The sequence below is a fragment of the Dromaius novaehollandiae genome, chromosome 1 (assembly GCF_036370855.1).
Source record: "Dromaius novaehollandiae isolate bDroNov1 chromosome 1, bDroNov1.hap1, whole genome shotgun sequence".
Lineage (NCBI taxonomy): Eukaryota > Metazoa > Chordata > Aves > Casuariiformes > Dromaiidae > Dromaius > Dromaius novaehollandiae.
Genome location: NC_088098.1, coordinates 10,420,390 through 10,436,508, shown reverse-complemented (window position 1 = coordinate 10,436,508; position 16,119 = coordinate 10,420,390). Strand labels below are relative to the sequence as shown.

Here is a 16,119-nt window from a genome sequence, read left to right as displayed (position 1 = left end):
TGAAAGCCGTTTTCCCCAGCCCCGTCTTCGCCTCAGGCCCGTCCGGGGGAAGCGGAGCGGCCGCTCTGGGGTGCCCCGGGAGAGGCGCCCGGCTTGGGGGCCGCTCGGTGCGGGCAGCGCCAGCCCGGACCTGCCGATAGCTATAAAACACACGAGGCGTCGCGGCGGGCTTGTAGGGGAAAATGAAAGGGGAAGGCAGAAGAGAGTCGACACGCCGAGAGACCGGTCATTTCCTGATCTGCGAGTGTCACCAAGTGACTTTAAGCTGCAGCTGGCTGTTTAGGGCTGCGAAACTGCCCAAGGATAACATAATAACAGCAAGTAACTGCTTTGCCATTTAGTAGTTTCAACACCAGAGATCTCCAAAACCGTCCCAAAATCTTCATTTAACTGTGTTTTTCCCCATTTTTCTGGCAAAGAATAGGGCTGTGGTTATCCCCGTGTCAGTATTTTTCAACTTCTGGTCTGCAAGTTGTGGAAGCATTTTGAACCCCTTAGAAGGGATCAGTGAAAGGAACTAGAAAAGCCAACCAGAAAAGTAAGTACACCTAAATCTGCTGTGCTAGTGCCCACACTGCTATTGCAAAACTTTTAAGTATCTAACAGCAGAATATGATCAAAAACTTGTCAGGATGCTCCAGAACTTCAGATAACTTAAATGGCTATTGCAGCAGGCATTTGTAGACATACTAGTCACAAGAAAAAAGAGCATAGCTCTTACTGCCATTATTAAATGATGACTTGGCAGAATGTACACTCGTAAGTCTTTGTGGCTATCAGTCGCACAGAGCTGGTTTGGGCAGGGAAGACTTTACAAGGCAGTTCCAGCCACTGGGGGGTTTTTGCCAGAATTTTCACCAAGGAAGACTACAATTGTCAGAAAGACTTTTAAAGATGTCTTATACTAAATGTTTAGTAGAATATGTTCTGGGTTAGCAGGTGTTTTAATTTATATTGCAGAATTTTCATAAGTAATATGCTACCTTACTAGCTGTTGTAGAAATGCAAAAACCAAGGCAATTAACTGTACAACTTCAAACAGCCAGCATGTGTGAGTGATGTGCTCTGTATTAACTCTGTGAGGATCAACTCTCATGCTGGCCTTCCTCAAGTTGTAGTAATCGCATTTTGAAATACTTGGTGTATGTACTCCCAAGCCTTCTGAGGACATGATAGGTGTTCCAGTACTGCATTTAGGAGTATTCCTGAACTAAGCTATCTTGTGAATTGTCTTGCAATGCACTAAGAAATATCTCTGAAATGAAATGGGGGCTCACCCATGCAAAGCAGCTGTTGGTAGCTGATAAAACATATCCACTTAGGACAGTGTATACCCCCTTTTGTAGACTTGATGGCTTTTAACTCGGCTGTCTTGAGTTAAAAGCTTCACTACACTTAGGTAAATTTGTGGGGGGAACTGGAGTAATGTTTCAGTGAAGAAAAGCCCTAAGTCTAGTAGGAAAAGGTGCTTCCAATCTTGGGCTCTGATTATTAAGCCATACTTCCTCTACCTGAGTAATCTGTCCTGAGTTAACCATGGTTATTTTTTGATTGTATGATACAAGTTCCTGTGCATAGGGTAACAGTTTGCTTAAAGGCTAATATACTTGCACTTAAATATGGTAAAGATGGCTGAGCATTTTTAAAAAAACTGCTTATTTCTGTTCCAGCCATCAGATGTTAAGACTTAAGGCACTAAGCAGAGTATAAGGTCAAGTACTGCCATTAGTTTGGCGTTTCTAGTCCACTGTTGCAGTTCAAATCATATCTTTAGCACACTACTCTTAAAGGTGGGACAGTCTGTCCTCAGGGATGCAGTGCTTCTAGAGCATAAATATTCCAAAAGCATGTGGGAATTTCGTTATTATTTAACATGACAGTAAAACCATGCAATACAGATGCATAGATCTAGCACAAGCTTTTATCATCGTTGTTCTTTTGCTAAGAGTAGGAGAAAGAAAAGCTGGACAGAAAAAAAGCATGCATTTATCTGCTTAAACTATTGCTGTCTTGGTATACAACATCATTGTCTTAGATGTCTATTAGTTATTTGGACTGGAGCTATGGCCTCTAAATGTGACTGAATCTTTTGTAGAGCTGACGGGTTGCCTGGAGAAGCACAGTATCCTTTCAGCCATTCGCCTCTCTTGATTTGGCTGATCATTTGCTTAAGCCAATCCTGTAGTTACAAAGCAGTTCTTGACTCTAAAGCCCATTGCTTTTTTTATGTCCCCTGGAAAATATAAGGCTCCATTCTAATAACTTTTTGTTCCATGTTTTCCCTCCCCTACACAGGCCATCCTAGCCAAGCTGGTTTGCTCAGCTTTGACTTTGACTATGCCAGTTGTGACCAAGCTAGGGGTCATAATCCCCAGTTCTGTAGCAGCAGCTACAAGCAGTGTTGTAAACCTGACGGAATTGGCCACAACAGAACAATTTGGGAAAGTAACTAGGCCTAAACTGTGTCTGATTTAATAGGCAGCTATTAAGGTTTAATATATCTCTGCCCCCTAGTCTCCAGGATGAATGTACAGTACTGAAGCATTTGTGTTATGGTAACTTTCCTAGCAACTTCTTAATGATAGCCAGACAGTTTCTCAAATCATTGTCCCATCTGGTAGAGTCAGAGTCAACCTTTAGTTGAATAATGGAAGGACAGTGGATATCAGGGAACAATGAAATGACAATGGCACTGTATTTGAGGATGTACAGTAGATGTGGATTTGATGATGTAAATCAGAGTATGCAAAAGTCCTAGGAATAGCTTCTGTTACTTGAGCTGTCTGTTCATTCTTCATGTGCTAACATTAGCATACAAGGAGAAGGCCAGGATCTTTCACTCTTATCTACTGATTAAGCCATCTTCTCTCCAACACCGAAACAAGTCGCTTTATTTAACTCAAGGTTCAGTAGTTTTCACCGGTGCCATCATTGCTTTGTACTAGTCAATTATCTCTGAATAGCTTTACACAAAGGTCTTTTTCCTGGCAGCTCTCCATCATCCTGCATTACTTCCTTCTGAATCTAGTACAGATGAACTGCTGACTACTAATTTTTCTTACATTTTATTGTTGATAGAATCTTTCCATAGAACTGGTTTTCTAAAGCACGTGTTTCTCTATCTGATGGTTTGGTAGATTTATAACTTTCAGAGCAAGAAGACCATCCTGAACCTAAAAATTCTCAAGCTTTGTTTCGTTATGATCTACTGATTTTCCAGTTAAGTGTGATTGAAATAAGTACCTTCCTTATCTTGATGTGTTTCCTGTTAGCCAGCAAAATGTTGTCCAGCTAGATTGTCAACCATCTTGATAGTGTTTCTTAGTACTGCTACAGGACCTGCTACTACTGCTATTTTTAAGTAGTTCTATATAGCTTTTTATTCTTCAGAAGGGTTTCATCAGCAGAAAAATCCAGGTCTTGCAGCTATTTTACATGTGTTCATGTGATACCAATGTGTCTGTTTGTCTATAGCTATGTCAAGTATCTCCATGGGATCCCTCCTATAAAGGATAGGACTGTAAGTTTGTGCAGGCTATTAAGTGATTTTTTTTACAAGTCAGTTAATAAGATCTAGGTATTATTAGTGATCATAAGAATATGTATTTGAATGATTGCCCTATTCAGCAACTCAGAACTGCTGTTCTCTAAGCCTTGCATTGACTATTTCTTTCATTTTGTGCAATAGCAAGCTAGGAAGACCTTCCATGTGACAGACACTAGTATGGTTATCTGGGGAGGTTTTTTTGACAGTGAATCTGTATTTTCACTAACTGGATGGAGTCTGTCTTTCTCCAGCCTTCACTGAAGAATTCTTGCCAGTTTTGCACAGATGGTGGGTCAAGTTTCCTAGTTTTGCTGCTCTGCTTTGACTGTTGCCTACCATTTTGTATGTCCAGTTTTGTTGGGATTCTTTGTGCGTGTGTGTGTGGGGGGGGTTAAACTGATTATCAGATACTAATCTATTAGTATAAAACCTATGATTTTGACATCTAGACTGGGCTAGAGCTAATGTCAAGTTGGGTGTGTTCATTTATTTCATCAAAATCAGGTTCTGAGGTGGACTGAGGCTTTTGAGGACTTCTCAGAAAAACTCATAACTAAAACATGTGGACAGAACTTTCTGATCCAAATCAAAGATTGCAGTGTCTCTCATGTGAAACATCCTTGTTGGAATCCAGCATAGTAGGGCCAGAAATTCAGGATTGAGCTGGTTAGTTACAAAATTTGAATTTTGGGCACTTTTTTTTTTTTTTTTTAATGTAGCAGAGTTCAAACCCCCATATTCCATGCAGGAGAAAACCTGTATTGTTCTTCTGAGGTGTCCAATAGGGAACACACAGCATGCTCCTGTGACTTATAGCTGAGCTCAGGCATACTCAAGAGGCATGTCTGAAGAGCCTGGAGTAAAACCACAGATCTTTTCATAGATGCAAGCATCTATGAATGTCATCTTTAAATGCTGAAATTTTGCTGCTGCTCTCATGTCTTTATGGCAAAAGGTGGGTAAAGCCCTTTCCCAGGGAAAGGTGGACCTGAGTTCAACCATCACTTCAGCCTATTGGAGTTTAACCATATATTTCCCTCTTACTAGGACAGTGCCGCAGCTGCACAGCTCTGACTTCAGTATTCTTTTCTAAGCCCTGCTTGTTTCTTTCAGTTTGACTGTTTCTTTATCTTCTGTCTCTGGCCTGTTTTGTAGTTCAAGTTGGAATTTTGCACTGTATTTCTTGTTTGTTTGCAGTTCTGTAAGATATGCTTTTCTTTACCAGTATCATGTTTAAAATTGATGCTCATTTTCTTTTTCACTATGGTATTGCAATGCTGTGGATGTTGCTGGACTTGTATCCATATATCTGAACAGATGACCTGAGTCTCAATTTACTACAGATGTAGCGAGTCTGATACACACGCACACACACACACACACACACACACACTTTCTGGTGAAATTTGTTTCTTTTACAGATGTGTCTTTAAGGAAAAAGGGCTCTTGCAAGAAGAAGTTAGACCAAAAATAATGCACTGAACTTTTCTTCATTTCAGTTGATGAACCTCAGCTGAGGCATCCTTGTTGCTCTTTTGGTTTCTTGGTTGTTGCACTGTATTTCAGTGTTAGCTGCAGCAGGAATTCATTCATGATGGGCTGTTCTGCCCAACACACTGAGGAGTGCCAGTTGAAGAACTCATCTTCGTTTGTATGGTTCTGTTTGAACTTGACTTTGTGACTGATATCTTTATTAATTCTGTATATGTGATATTTTGATGAATGTATTCCCAGTTGATGAGTGACTTTACTGCATCCTTGGATGCTATTCTCTTACAGCTCTCCATAGAATGAATATACATATCTTCAGTTCTACCTAATAAATGCCATTGATTTGTGAAGACCTGACCTGTCAAATGTGAAAACTCTGTGCTTCAATCAGCTAGTCAAATTGGAGTATGATTGCCAGGGCAGGAGCCTGTTAGGTTGTTTTATTATTTCTCTGCTCTTTACCAAAGAACCTTTAACGTATGAAAGTGTTCAGTGCAAACCAATAACTGGAGCCAGTCCAAAGCAACTTCTGTGTATTGTCCATGTTATGTAGTAGCACTTCTGGGGCTTGTGGTGCTGTCTCTTTAAAGAACATTAATAAGCTAATAAAGGTTAGAGGGTTATTACTTTTGTGGTTGGCAACAGACAAAGGACTTCCACACTTACTCTGTGACAGCTGGTATTCCAGTTCACAAGGAGTGTCAGCCCTCATGCCGCTTTTTTGCTGAGCTATGTCATCAACTGCAAGAATGTGAAGCCATAAGGTGAGTCTGCAAACAGCAGGGAGCTGGAGTGAAACGGGAAGCTTCTCTACATCTTTGTTGTGCTTACTGTGAGTGTTAATTATTTCAAGAAAAAAGCAGTTAGGCAGTTTGCTGCACATTTGTGGCCTGTGTGTGCACCCTTGGCATCAGGATGTTGAGGGAGGTCATTCGCACTGACTGGCAATTGGCTCCAGAACATGAGACAACACCCTTAAGTATATAGGAGACAGGAAGACGCTATCACTTGGATAACATAATCTTAACCAAACAGCAGTTGCATGGATGAGGGCAGGACCAGTCACAAGTCAAGTCCCACTCACTGCTCACATAGGCTTTGGTTTGATGCTTTGTGCACAGAAGGCATACTCAGAAAACATAAGGTAGGATTGACAGCTGCCCAAAACTAATATTTTTTTTCAATGGAGATCCTTGCCTTGATAGGGAAGTTGAAACTCTGTCTCAAAACAAGCAGGAAGTTATAGCTTGGATAAATAGTTATCCTTACTACTTTCCTAGAGAATATCTACCCTATGCTGAAGTTATTTGTTGGCTTGGTTGGAAATGACAGTTCTTCAGGGGTTTCTTCAGGCATGGCAGTGGCTGTAGCCTGTTCTGCAAAGGGGCAAATCCTTTCTGAAACTACTAGGAAGAAACCCTGCTAGATGATCCTTGGAGAGATTTCCCAACCTCTTAGTGGCTAGGGTGGTTAGATCATGCCTTGTTTTCAGGAGTGAAACTGGAATACAAATTTGAGTCTCATTCTAAACCCACTGCTCTCCCCTGCCCAGTCATTTCTTCCCATGGCTATGCTGTGGTTCACTATCCCTCAGCTGCCCTTAAGACTTGAGAGGTTTGCACTATAAATGTGATCACTGAAATGATTCTGTTTATAAATAACAGGCTTCTATTCCCCTCCCCCCCCCCCAATTTATTTTTAGGTTGATGCAGCCACCTGAGAGGCTGTGGTGTGCGTAAACAGGGTTGATGAAACAGTCTGTGGTATGGAGAGGGAGGACTCTTTAGATGGCTTCACTACTAAATAAGGTGTATCGTATAACTGCTCCCTTCTGCAAGGTCAGACACTCATTTGGTGTCTGCTTGTTTCTTTTTGAGAGAAAAGATAGACAAAGAGTGCCAGGAGGGCTTAGCTATTTTGAGTTGCAAACAATACAAGTGTCCAGCTGCTGGAGGTCATTGGTTCACTGAGGACACATGGACTGCAGAAATTCTGGATTAGCTTCTTACATATGTGGTGATCTTGATTTATGGTCTCTCCTCTGGTCTGGAAGTTGCATGTCTACAATGAAGACTGCTTCCAACAAAGTTTTTGGGAGTAGGTTGCCTCTGGGGAAATGAGCAGCTAGCTAATGATCTCCTTTCACTGCGGTACATAAAGGGCCTTGTGTCCTGATTAGTTGGGTTCAGCATGGCAGGGGTCATTAGCCGTGGTACCATACCATTATCTTATCTGATTCCATTATCTCTAGCTACTGCTTTTTGAGTTGAAAAGAAATGTTGTGATGGGGTAGGAATGGCAGATTCAGGCCCAAGGTCACTAAAGCCATAAAAAGCAGGAATATGAATAATCAGGTTTCCATAGGTTCTCATGGTTATGAAAGTGTGTATACTGGAAACGGAGGCCATCTCTTATCTATCTGACAGGAGGGGAGACCAGTGTTTTGCTGTTCAGAGTGCTCCAGATGTTTGACTTGTGTGAAATTGATTAAACGCTTCAATAATCATACGTTCCCAAAGCATTCCCTTGTAGAACACAAACACAAGATTGCTATTTCATAACAGATAAGATGCTAATGAATTCATTAGTCCATGGAGTAAATCTTTAGAGACTGAAATATTTTATTTTTCGCAAGCACCTGAAGAACAAAATAACCTTTATCAGTTACATAATCTTTTTTTAGGTCTATTTTGTTACAATTTTCAAAGATAAGTATCTCTGTACCTCACACATGGTTATTATACTCCTGCCAGTAGATAAGAGATGAATTAATGTAGTAATCTCACTTTCCATATGGATTAGAATGGAAACTTTGCCTGTCTAAAGGCTGAGTAGGAATTCAAAGTCCTGATTATTTTAATTTAATTTTATTTGTTTAAGCAAAGGTTCACCAGAATGTCTCCTGGAGTGCATTTCTTAGCTTAAGACCTACACAAGGAAAATTCTGTTTGGTTCATAAGTTATTTCTAAACTGTGAAGCTTTACATGAAGGCTACTATTTGTTAGTGGATCTAGTGGGAGTAGTGGAGAAGGAACAGGAGTGATGAGCACAACCCAAGGAAAGTAAGTGATCTCATACCTTATAACCCCACCCAGTCATTTTTGCTTTGTCCTTGTATAAAGAAAAAAAATCTTTTATTCTGACTTGGTATCATTTCAGGATCACTCAAAGGTGATAAATGGAAGGGCAATATGGTACTGGGGAATTAGGCCAGAGAGGAATGAAATAAATGAAAGAATTTTGTCTTAAAACTTCCCCGGTTTCTGTCTCCAGCTTGTCCAGACACAAGGAATGGACCTTGCAGTAACTCTGCTTTCTAGTGTACTTTTGGGAGAGCATATTTTACACAGAGTGACAGCCCTTTGGCTAATGGCAGTCACCTTTGCTTGTAAACTTAAAGTTACAGCATATTTTGTAGACTCTGCAGTTCATAGGTGTCCCTAGCACAAATGTATTTTCCTAGTATAACACAATGTATGAGTACTTCTCACCCACAATCTTCCAGTATTTGAAGCAACAAGCAGCTCTGTGCTTAACCACCAGAAGAAAGGTTTTCTGCTCTTCTAAAATAGGCAAGTCAGTGGATCTAACTCCTAGTCAAGTTAATTATGCAGCTCAGAGGAACAAAACTGTCTCATTCCGTAGTTATAAGCCTACTAAGGCTGCAATAGCTACACAACACCCTTCTCATGTTTCCATAATTTTTTTTATCATATGTAATATTTTGAATCTGAAGAATGAGCTAGTATTCACTTTGTTTGAATGATCACAGTAGCCAAATCATGGTCCATAGAAATTTTATGGCTGAATTCTTGGTTATGTAGACTGGACAAGAAATCACTGTGATCTACAAGAATCAGTGTAGATGGCTTGACAATCTTACTTTATTGTCTAAGATTGGGAAGAGAAAGTACTTAATTAGTAGTGATGGTGTCGTAAAGTGATGTTTACTTCACTTTTTTTTTTCTTTAACACCTCCAATTTGATAACAGCAGTAAAGACATGAGAACAGGCTTTTATCAGTCAGATAAAGAATCGCCACCATGTTAAGTCTCTTGCATACAGCTTTTAACTACTTCAGCTCAACTCTTATCTGTCTGATAAAGTTAATGGCAGTGTTTCTTATAGCTTTTTAATTTCAATCCTTGCTGCTAAGTTCAAAGGTTGTTCAAGAGCAGTATTCCACTGTTAATTCAGACCCACAGATGTCCAAAGATCACCTCTCTCTTACTTTGGACAGATCTGGGAGTTTTCAGAAATTGTCCTCATGGAAATGAAAACAGATGTGAAAAAGGCTGCTTTTGCTCTTCCTTGAACATCTTGAGAGTGATGGACAAGGCTGAATTTCCAAGCCTTGGATATCTTTGCTGAATAGCAATATAATGATTTGTCAGAAAACACTTGAAGACACTACCAAACATCACAAAATGCTGCTAATCTGATGCTCTGCAGAGGCATGTATTGTCTGTTGTAAACACAAGCTTCTATGTCCTTTTTCTGTGTTCACTTTTGCAAAAGAGGTGGGTGATATTAGAGACTTCATTGTATTGTCCATTGTTTCATATTCAAAATGATCATCCGAGTGCATGGTTTTGGGGGGCTGTTAAAGTGGACTGAATAGCATGGCAATGGGATCCAGCAAATGATACATCCAACTGTAGTTGTGGGGTAGATTTAGGATCTCTTTTAAATGCATGTTCAGAATTACTTGTATTTCAGTTTGTGCCCATTGCTGCCTGTCCTGTCACTGGGCACCAATGAGAAGAATCTGGCTCCCTCTTCTTTACTCCCTCCCATCAGGTATCTATACTCACTGATAAGATCTCCTCTCAGCCCTCTCTCCTCCAGGCTGAACAGTCCAGTTCTCCTAGCCTCTCCTCATATGAGAGCTGCTCCAGTTCCTAAATCATCTCTGTAGCCTTTTCCTGGACTTGCCCTAGAATGACAATGTCTGTCTTGTACTAGGGGACCCAGTATTCCAGATGTAGCCTCACTAATGCTGAACAGAGGGGAAGGATCACCTCCTTCAGCCTGCTGGCAACACTGCCTAATGCAGCCCAAGATGCTGTTGGCCTGCTTTGCCACAAGGTCACATTGGCTTATATTCAAATTGCTGTCCACTAGGACTCCCAGGTCCTTCTCTGGAAAGCTGCTTTCCAGCCAGTCTGTCCCCAGCCTCTAGTGGTGCATGGGCTAATTCCTCCCCAGTTGCCAGACTTTGTATTTCCCTGTGTTGAACTCCATGAGGTTCCTCTCTACCTGTTTCTCCAGCCTGTCAAGGTCCCTCTGAATGGCAACACAGCCATCTGATGCATCAACCTTTCAGTTTTGTATTATATGCAAACTTGCTGAGGGTCCGCTCTCTCCCATCATCCAGGTCATTAATGAATATGTTGAACAGCATTGGCCCCAGTATCAACCCTGGGTCACACTACCAGTGACTGGCCTCTGGCTGGACTTTGAGCTGCTGATCACACCCCTTTGAGCCTGGCATTTTGCCTTGTTTTCAGTTCACCTTGCTGTCCACTTAACTAGCTTGTGCTTGAGCTTGTCTACGAGGGTGTTACGGGAGGCAGTGTCAAAAGCCTTACTAAATGAGATAAAGAGTATCCACAGCTTTTCCCTCGTCCACCAAGCCAGTCATCTCATTGTGAGAGGCTATCAAGTTGGTCAGGCATGATTTCTCCTTCATAAATCCATGCTGACTACTCCCAGTAACCTTCTTGCCCTTAATACATTTGAAAATGGTTTCCAGGACTGTTTGCTCCACCACCTTACCAGGAGTAGAGGTAAGGCTGACCAACCTGGAGTTCCCTAGTTCTTCCTTTTTGCCCATCTTGAAGATAGGAATGACATTTCTTCCAATCCTCAGGAACCTCTCCTGATCACCATCACCTTTCAAAGATAATTGCAAGTGGCATTGCAATAACATGGGCCATCAGCACTCATGGGTGCATCCTGTTAGGGCCCTTGGACTTGTGTACATCCAGTTTGTTTAAATGTGCCTTCACCTGATCCTTCTCCACTGCGGGTAAGTCTTTCATGCTCCAGGCTTTCCCACTGGTCTCAGGGACCTGGTATTGCTGAAGGCCAGTAAAGACCGAATCAAAGAAGGCATAGGGTACCTTGTCCTGTTCCATATGCTTTGTCACCAGCTCCCGTGCCCAATTCAGCAGAGGTCCCATGTTCCTTGTTTCCACCTCTTGTATGCTTCTTTTTTGCATGTGAGTTGTATCAGGGGCTCTCTGTTCATCCATGTGGACTTTCTGTCACTCTTGCTTGACTTTCTGCTCACCAGCATGGACCATTTTTGAGCTTGAAGTACGTGATCCTTGAAAATCAACCAGTTCTCCTGAACTCCTCATCTCTCCAGGACCATATCTCATTGGCTGCTTCTACCAGATCCTGAAACAGGCCAGTCTGCTCTCCTGAAATCTAGGGCTATTATCCTGCTATTTGTGTTGTTCTGTCCTCTCAGGATCCTGAACTCCACCATCTCATGGTTACTGCAGCCAAAGCTGCCCCTGACCTTCATACTCCTGACCAATTCTTCCTTTTTTTGTAAGTATGAGGTCCAGCAGAGCACCTCCCTTCATTGGCTCCTCCGCCACTGGTGTCAGGAAGTTATCATTAGTGCACTCCAGGGACCTTTTGGAATGCCTGTGCTATGCTGCATTGCCCCTCCAGTGTCTGCTGGATCAGGGTGCATACAGTCCCCCATGAAGACCAAGACTTGTGCATGTGAGGCTTCTTATCATTGTCTAAAGGCCTCATATACTTCTTCCTGATCAAGTAATCTGTAGAAGGCGCCCCACCACAACGTTGCCCACATTGGTCTGCCCCCTAATCTTCACCCATAAACCCTTAGTTGGGGCCTCATCTAGGCAGAGCTCCATGCACTCCCATTGCTCTCTCAAACAAAGGGTCTCCTCGCCTTCCTGGCCTGTCCTTCCTAAAGAGCCTGTATCCATCCATTGCAGCACTCTAGTCGTGTGAGCTATCCCACCACACCTCTGTGATTCCAGTGAGACTGTAGCCCTGTGACTGCATGCAGACCTCTAGTTCTTCCTGCTTTTTCTCCATGCTGTGTGCATCAATGTACAGGCACTTCGGGGGGGGGCACCGGGTTGTGCTGATTTCTCAGAAAAGGTACAAATACTTTCCTCATGATACTGTGCTTTAGGCACTCATTTATGAGCATACACTTGAGGAGGCCTTTCAGCCCTGTATTTTTTTTAGCATGAGGTCTCTCCTATTCACATCACCCTGCAGCCTTTGCTTGCCAGTGCAGTCCTCCATTTCCTCATTTGATTGTTGGTCACCGTCTCCCTTCCCCATCATTCCTATTTTAAAACCCTCCTCAGCAGATTGGTTGGCCTGTTGGAGAAGATGCCTTTGCCCTACTTGGTCAAGTGTATCCAATCTCTTCCAAGCAGTCTTCATTCCTCAGAGGATCCCACAGTCATAAAAGTTGAATCCCTGTTGTTGATGCCAGCCACGCAACCAGTTGTTGACCTGTTGGATCCAGCTACTTCTGTTCAAGCCCTTCCCCTTCCTGGCAGGGTCAAGGAGAAAGCTACCTGGGCTCCCATTAAATCCTTTCCTTGGACCTCCTCTATCTCGCAGCGCTCAAGACTTGGCTTGATAGAAGGGTGTTGGGGCAAAACATGATCCAGCAGAAGCATGTCTAGATTTGAAGCCATCAGCAGCTACCTTTCTCCTTAGCAGACTGTTTCACTGGATAATCTCTCTCATTGTTTCTAAATGAGCAAGAATTCTTTTCATTCGCTTAGCTTCAGCTCTGCCACTGATAGAGGTTATGTCTTTCTCCACTAGATTAAAAAAATATCACTTTAAGTAAAGTTTGTTACTTTCTTTCTGTGAAGCTACACGTATGCTATGATCTCTGCTGTTTAGATAGACTAAGATAAACAGTTAAATTGGTCTGTATGCACTCACTGTCTAGCCGGAAAGCATTTCTGTAGATGTTAAATCATGCTCATAGTTCTTGTAAGAGAAATTTGTCTACTGTTCATCTCTTCAGTTTCACTGGCCAGGAGTTAATACACTAGCATTCATGGGTAGCTTGCTGTCTGTAACAGATACAAAATAGGAAAGGGTATTTCCAGTTAGCTAGACATTTATATGAAAAATCAAACATATAGGTATATGGAAAAATCAAACATACAGGTATATGGCATTACTCTAAATGCGAGATAAGATCTGTGTGATAATACGGGGTTGAGGAAAAAAATGGAGGGCTAGTCAGATGGGGATTGCTGGTAGGATGGTCCTATTCTGATGCTGACTGGATCAAAACCTGCAGGTAGAAAAAAAGCTGTGTAATGTAGTGATGCTAAGAGATACTATTTGCTAAACAGTAGTGTCGCAAAGAATCGTTCAGGCTTCTCAGTGAGCTGAAAGCATGGAAAAACGCAAGAGAAGCTTAAAATGTGTTTCAGGAGCACAAAGGTAACGTGACTAGGTAACAGCTCTGATAGCACCCTTGACATGGTACTGTTCTTAGAAACATGTTTTAGATATCTTGTTTCATGGGATAAAACTGGTAAATTTTGAATACAATGTAAAGAAAAATATAATTTGGGTAAAAATATCCTTTTCCATCTATCTAGGCAAAATCTGGGTTACAAAATGATGAGAGCTGAAGAGATGCTAACCCATATCTCTTATAAAAGGGGAAGAACAGTAACCCTGGGTGGAAAATTCCAGCACCTTTGTGAGACTGAAGGGCTGCGCAGTAATGGGGATATTTTGATGCTGGGCAGATTGTACTTGCTGAGTCAGACTGCTGGACCAATCACAGTGAGCTTTGTTTGAGCCTTTAGCTGATAATTTGTTTAATTTCTGTGCAGTTACCCCTTTCTGGGAAAATATTGATGTACAGCTAAAAACTGAGCACCTCTGGGTCAGCTGTCATGGTTAAAGGCAAACATATGCTTAAGTGCCTTGCTGGACTGGAGCCCACGAGCCTGGTTCGAAATTATGGCTCTATTTCCCGTGACTTCAATAGATCAAGTTGTAACTAACATCTCTATCCAGATTAGAGTAACTGTGGTAAGATTCAGTTTAAAATATATGTATTTTCTCCTTATCATTTAATTCCCAGCATGTTAAAAACATCTATTAGTATGTTTACTTCCTATTTTTCCCCTGAAAAAATGACTGTATCTGTTGAATCAGACTCTTCCAAACATTTCACAAGTTGAACTATCTTGCTTGTTGTCAAGTTTCCTCTCCTAGCATGGACCAGCAGCTCGGTCAGACAGAAAAAAAAAATTGAGGTGCAAGGGGGAAAATATCCTCCAGAGTGCTACAGGAGAAAGTTGAAGCTTGGGACCTTCTATAGTTAAAGTTACTTGAAAATCTTGAGCACGTTCACACACAGAATATCAATTCTAACGATCTGTGGGTCAGTAGACTTATGTCTGTGCAGGGTTATTGTAGAAACATTTTGGCAGATTCCTATTCTGATTCCTAGAATTAAGGACACTGGAGGGAAGCAGTAGGTAGGGAGGGCTGCAGTCCCCTCCCGAGAGGGGATTCGTGGGACATACTTCCTAGGTTCTGTACAGCTGCTCTTGATCAAGGTTACCAACAGCTACACAGCCCCTGGAAAAGACCTTGGTGCTCTGAAGAGGCTTGAACCTTACACTGTTATAATATACGCCGTGGCCTCTGGCAATCACTGCTGTCCTGCCACAGCTTCTAGGTTACTGAGGTTAAACTGGGATCTGTTCATTACTTTTACAGCCAATTTGGGAAAGTTTGCTTTTTGTTAGGCTTCACCTTATCACTTTACACTCGCTGTTATCAGATGTAGTACTAGCCAGCTTCTCTACTGAATAATACAACAGTCCTGCCATTTTACTCAGAGCTACATTTCTTGCCCTGTATTTCTAGAAGTAGCCAATGCAAAGCAAGGAATTAGCAGAGTATCTCCTGCAGACTCTGGGGTGTTTATGGCAATGAATCAGATGAATGGATACATACTTTCTGGCTTGCTACTTCTCTGGCTTTGTTGTACATCTCCTGACTCCTGTTTTAGTGGGTTTGGGACTGAGAGTACTGATAAATGGCACAAGCACTGAAAGAATAAATCCTTGAAAGTAAAGATGTTTGCCTCCTCGAGACGCTTGCTGTCTGGTAAAAGAACCCTCTGAAACAGAGGGAGAAGAAGGCAAGTGGACACCTGTAGGAAGCAACTGGCTCTCTGGAAAAAAAGAAGTGGCTTTCTCAGTGTTAAAATAGGAGCTGTCTCTTCTGGAGAGGGACGTGACAGTTTTAAGTAAGCAGGAAGTAACTTGGCAATAAAGTAATCTCCCTTAGATACTGAAATTTCTTTTAAAAACTGAGGGGGGAGATAATCGTTAATATAACCTTCTAATTTTGTGTTTCTGTAATTACTTACAGAGTAATTAATGCAAAAGCTTTCTTTACCTAAGAGAAGCATAAAAATAATGGCTCCTGTGTAATAAAGATCATGAGCGCTACTTATTTACTTACTGCTGTTACCCAGGCTGTCTAATCAGTGCATTTAAGTTGTATTCACTATACTTGTATCCAGCTTGTCAAAATATGCTCTTTAAAAGGAATTGTCAAACCAGAGGTTCAAAAAATAACATTCAGTGATCAAACTTTTTGTATGCAACCAGGTTTTTCAAAGGAGACTGTAGAACTCTTCTTTCTTCGTTCCTGCTCACTGAGATCAACTATGGAACATGCTCAGGAAGATGAAGCATGTCTTGAGCAAACCCAGAAGTATCATGTGGAGAGACCAATATATAACCAAGAGCTCTTGCAAGGACAGCTATGCAGACGGGAAAGAGCACCTCAGACTCTTAGACAGAGGATTGCACATTCTTGTCGGTAGGGTTTCGTGTCTTAATCTTTATTTTGTCTGTTAAAACCATAGTAATTCTTAATTGATTCATATGAATAGCTGGTAATTCCTTTGAAGAAACCTAAAAGATAAAAATAGTTTGTTTATTCAGCAAGACCGTAATAAACTTCTAAGTATTTTTATATGCTAATACATAGCTATATTACACAACGTTGGATA

At 41.6% G+C, this 16,119-nt stretch overlaps 1 protein-coding gene across 8 annotated transcripts in view; it reads left to right on the top strand.

Moving 5' to 3' along the window:
• SLC26A5 (solute carrier family 26 member 5) overlaps positions 1–16,119 on the top strand; it is a 39,396-nt gene that overhangs the window by 348 nt on the left and 22,929 nt on the right. For 4 of the 8 annotated variants that reach the window (XM_064505424.1, XM_026097642.2, XM_026097645.2 and 1 more), the window contains exon 2: positions 15,713–15,926. In XM_064505424.1, the coding sequence (XP_064361494.1) occupies positions 15,772–15,926 (155 nt within the window). In that variant the 5' untranslated portion in view covers positions 15,713–15,771. Of the gene's footprint in view, positions 1–419; positions 539–13,937; positions 14,115–15,712; positions 15,927–16,119 lie in introns of those variants that run through there. The other 4 variants (XM_064505416.1, XM_026097643.2, XM_064505407.1 and 1 more) reach the window with 3 other exon arrangements.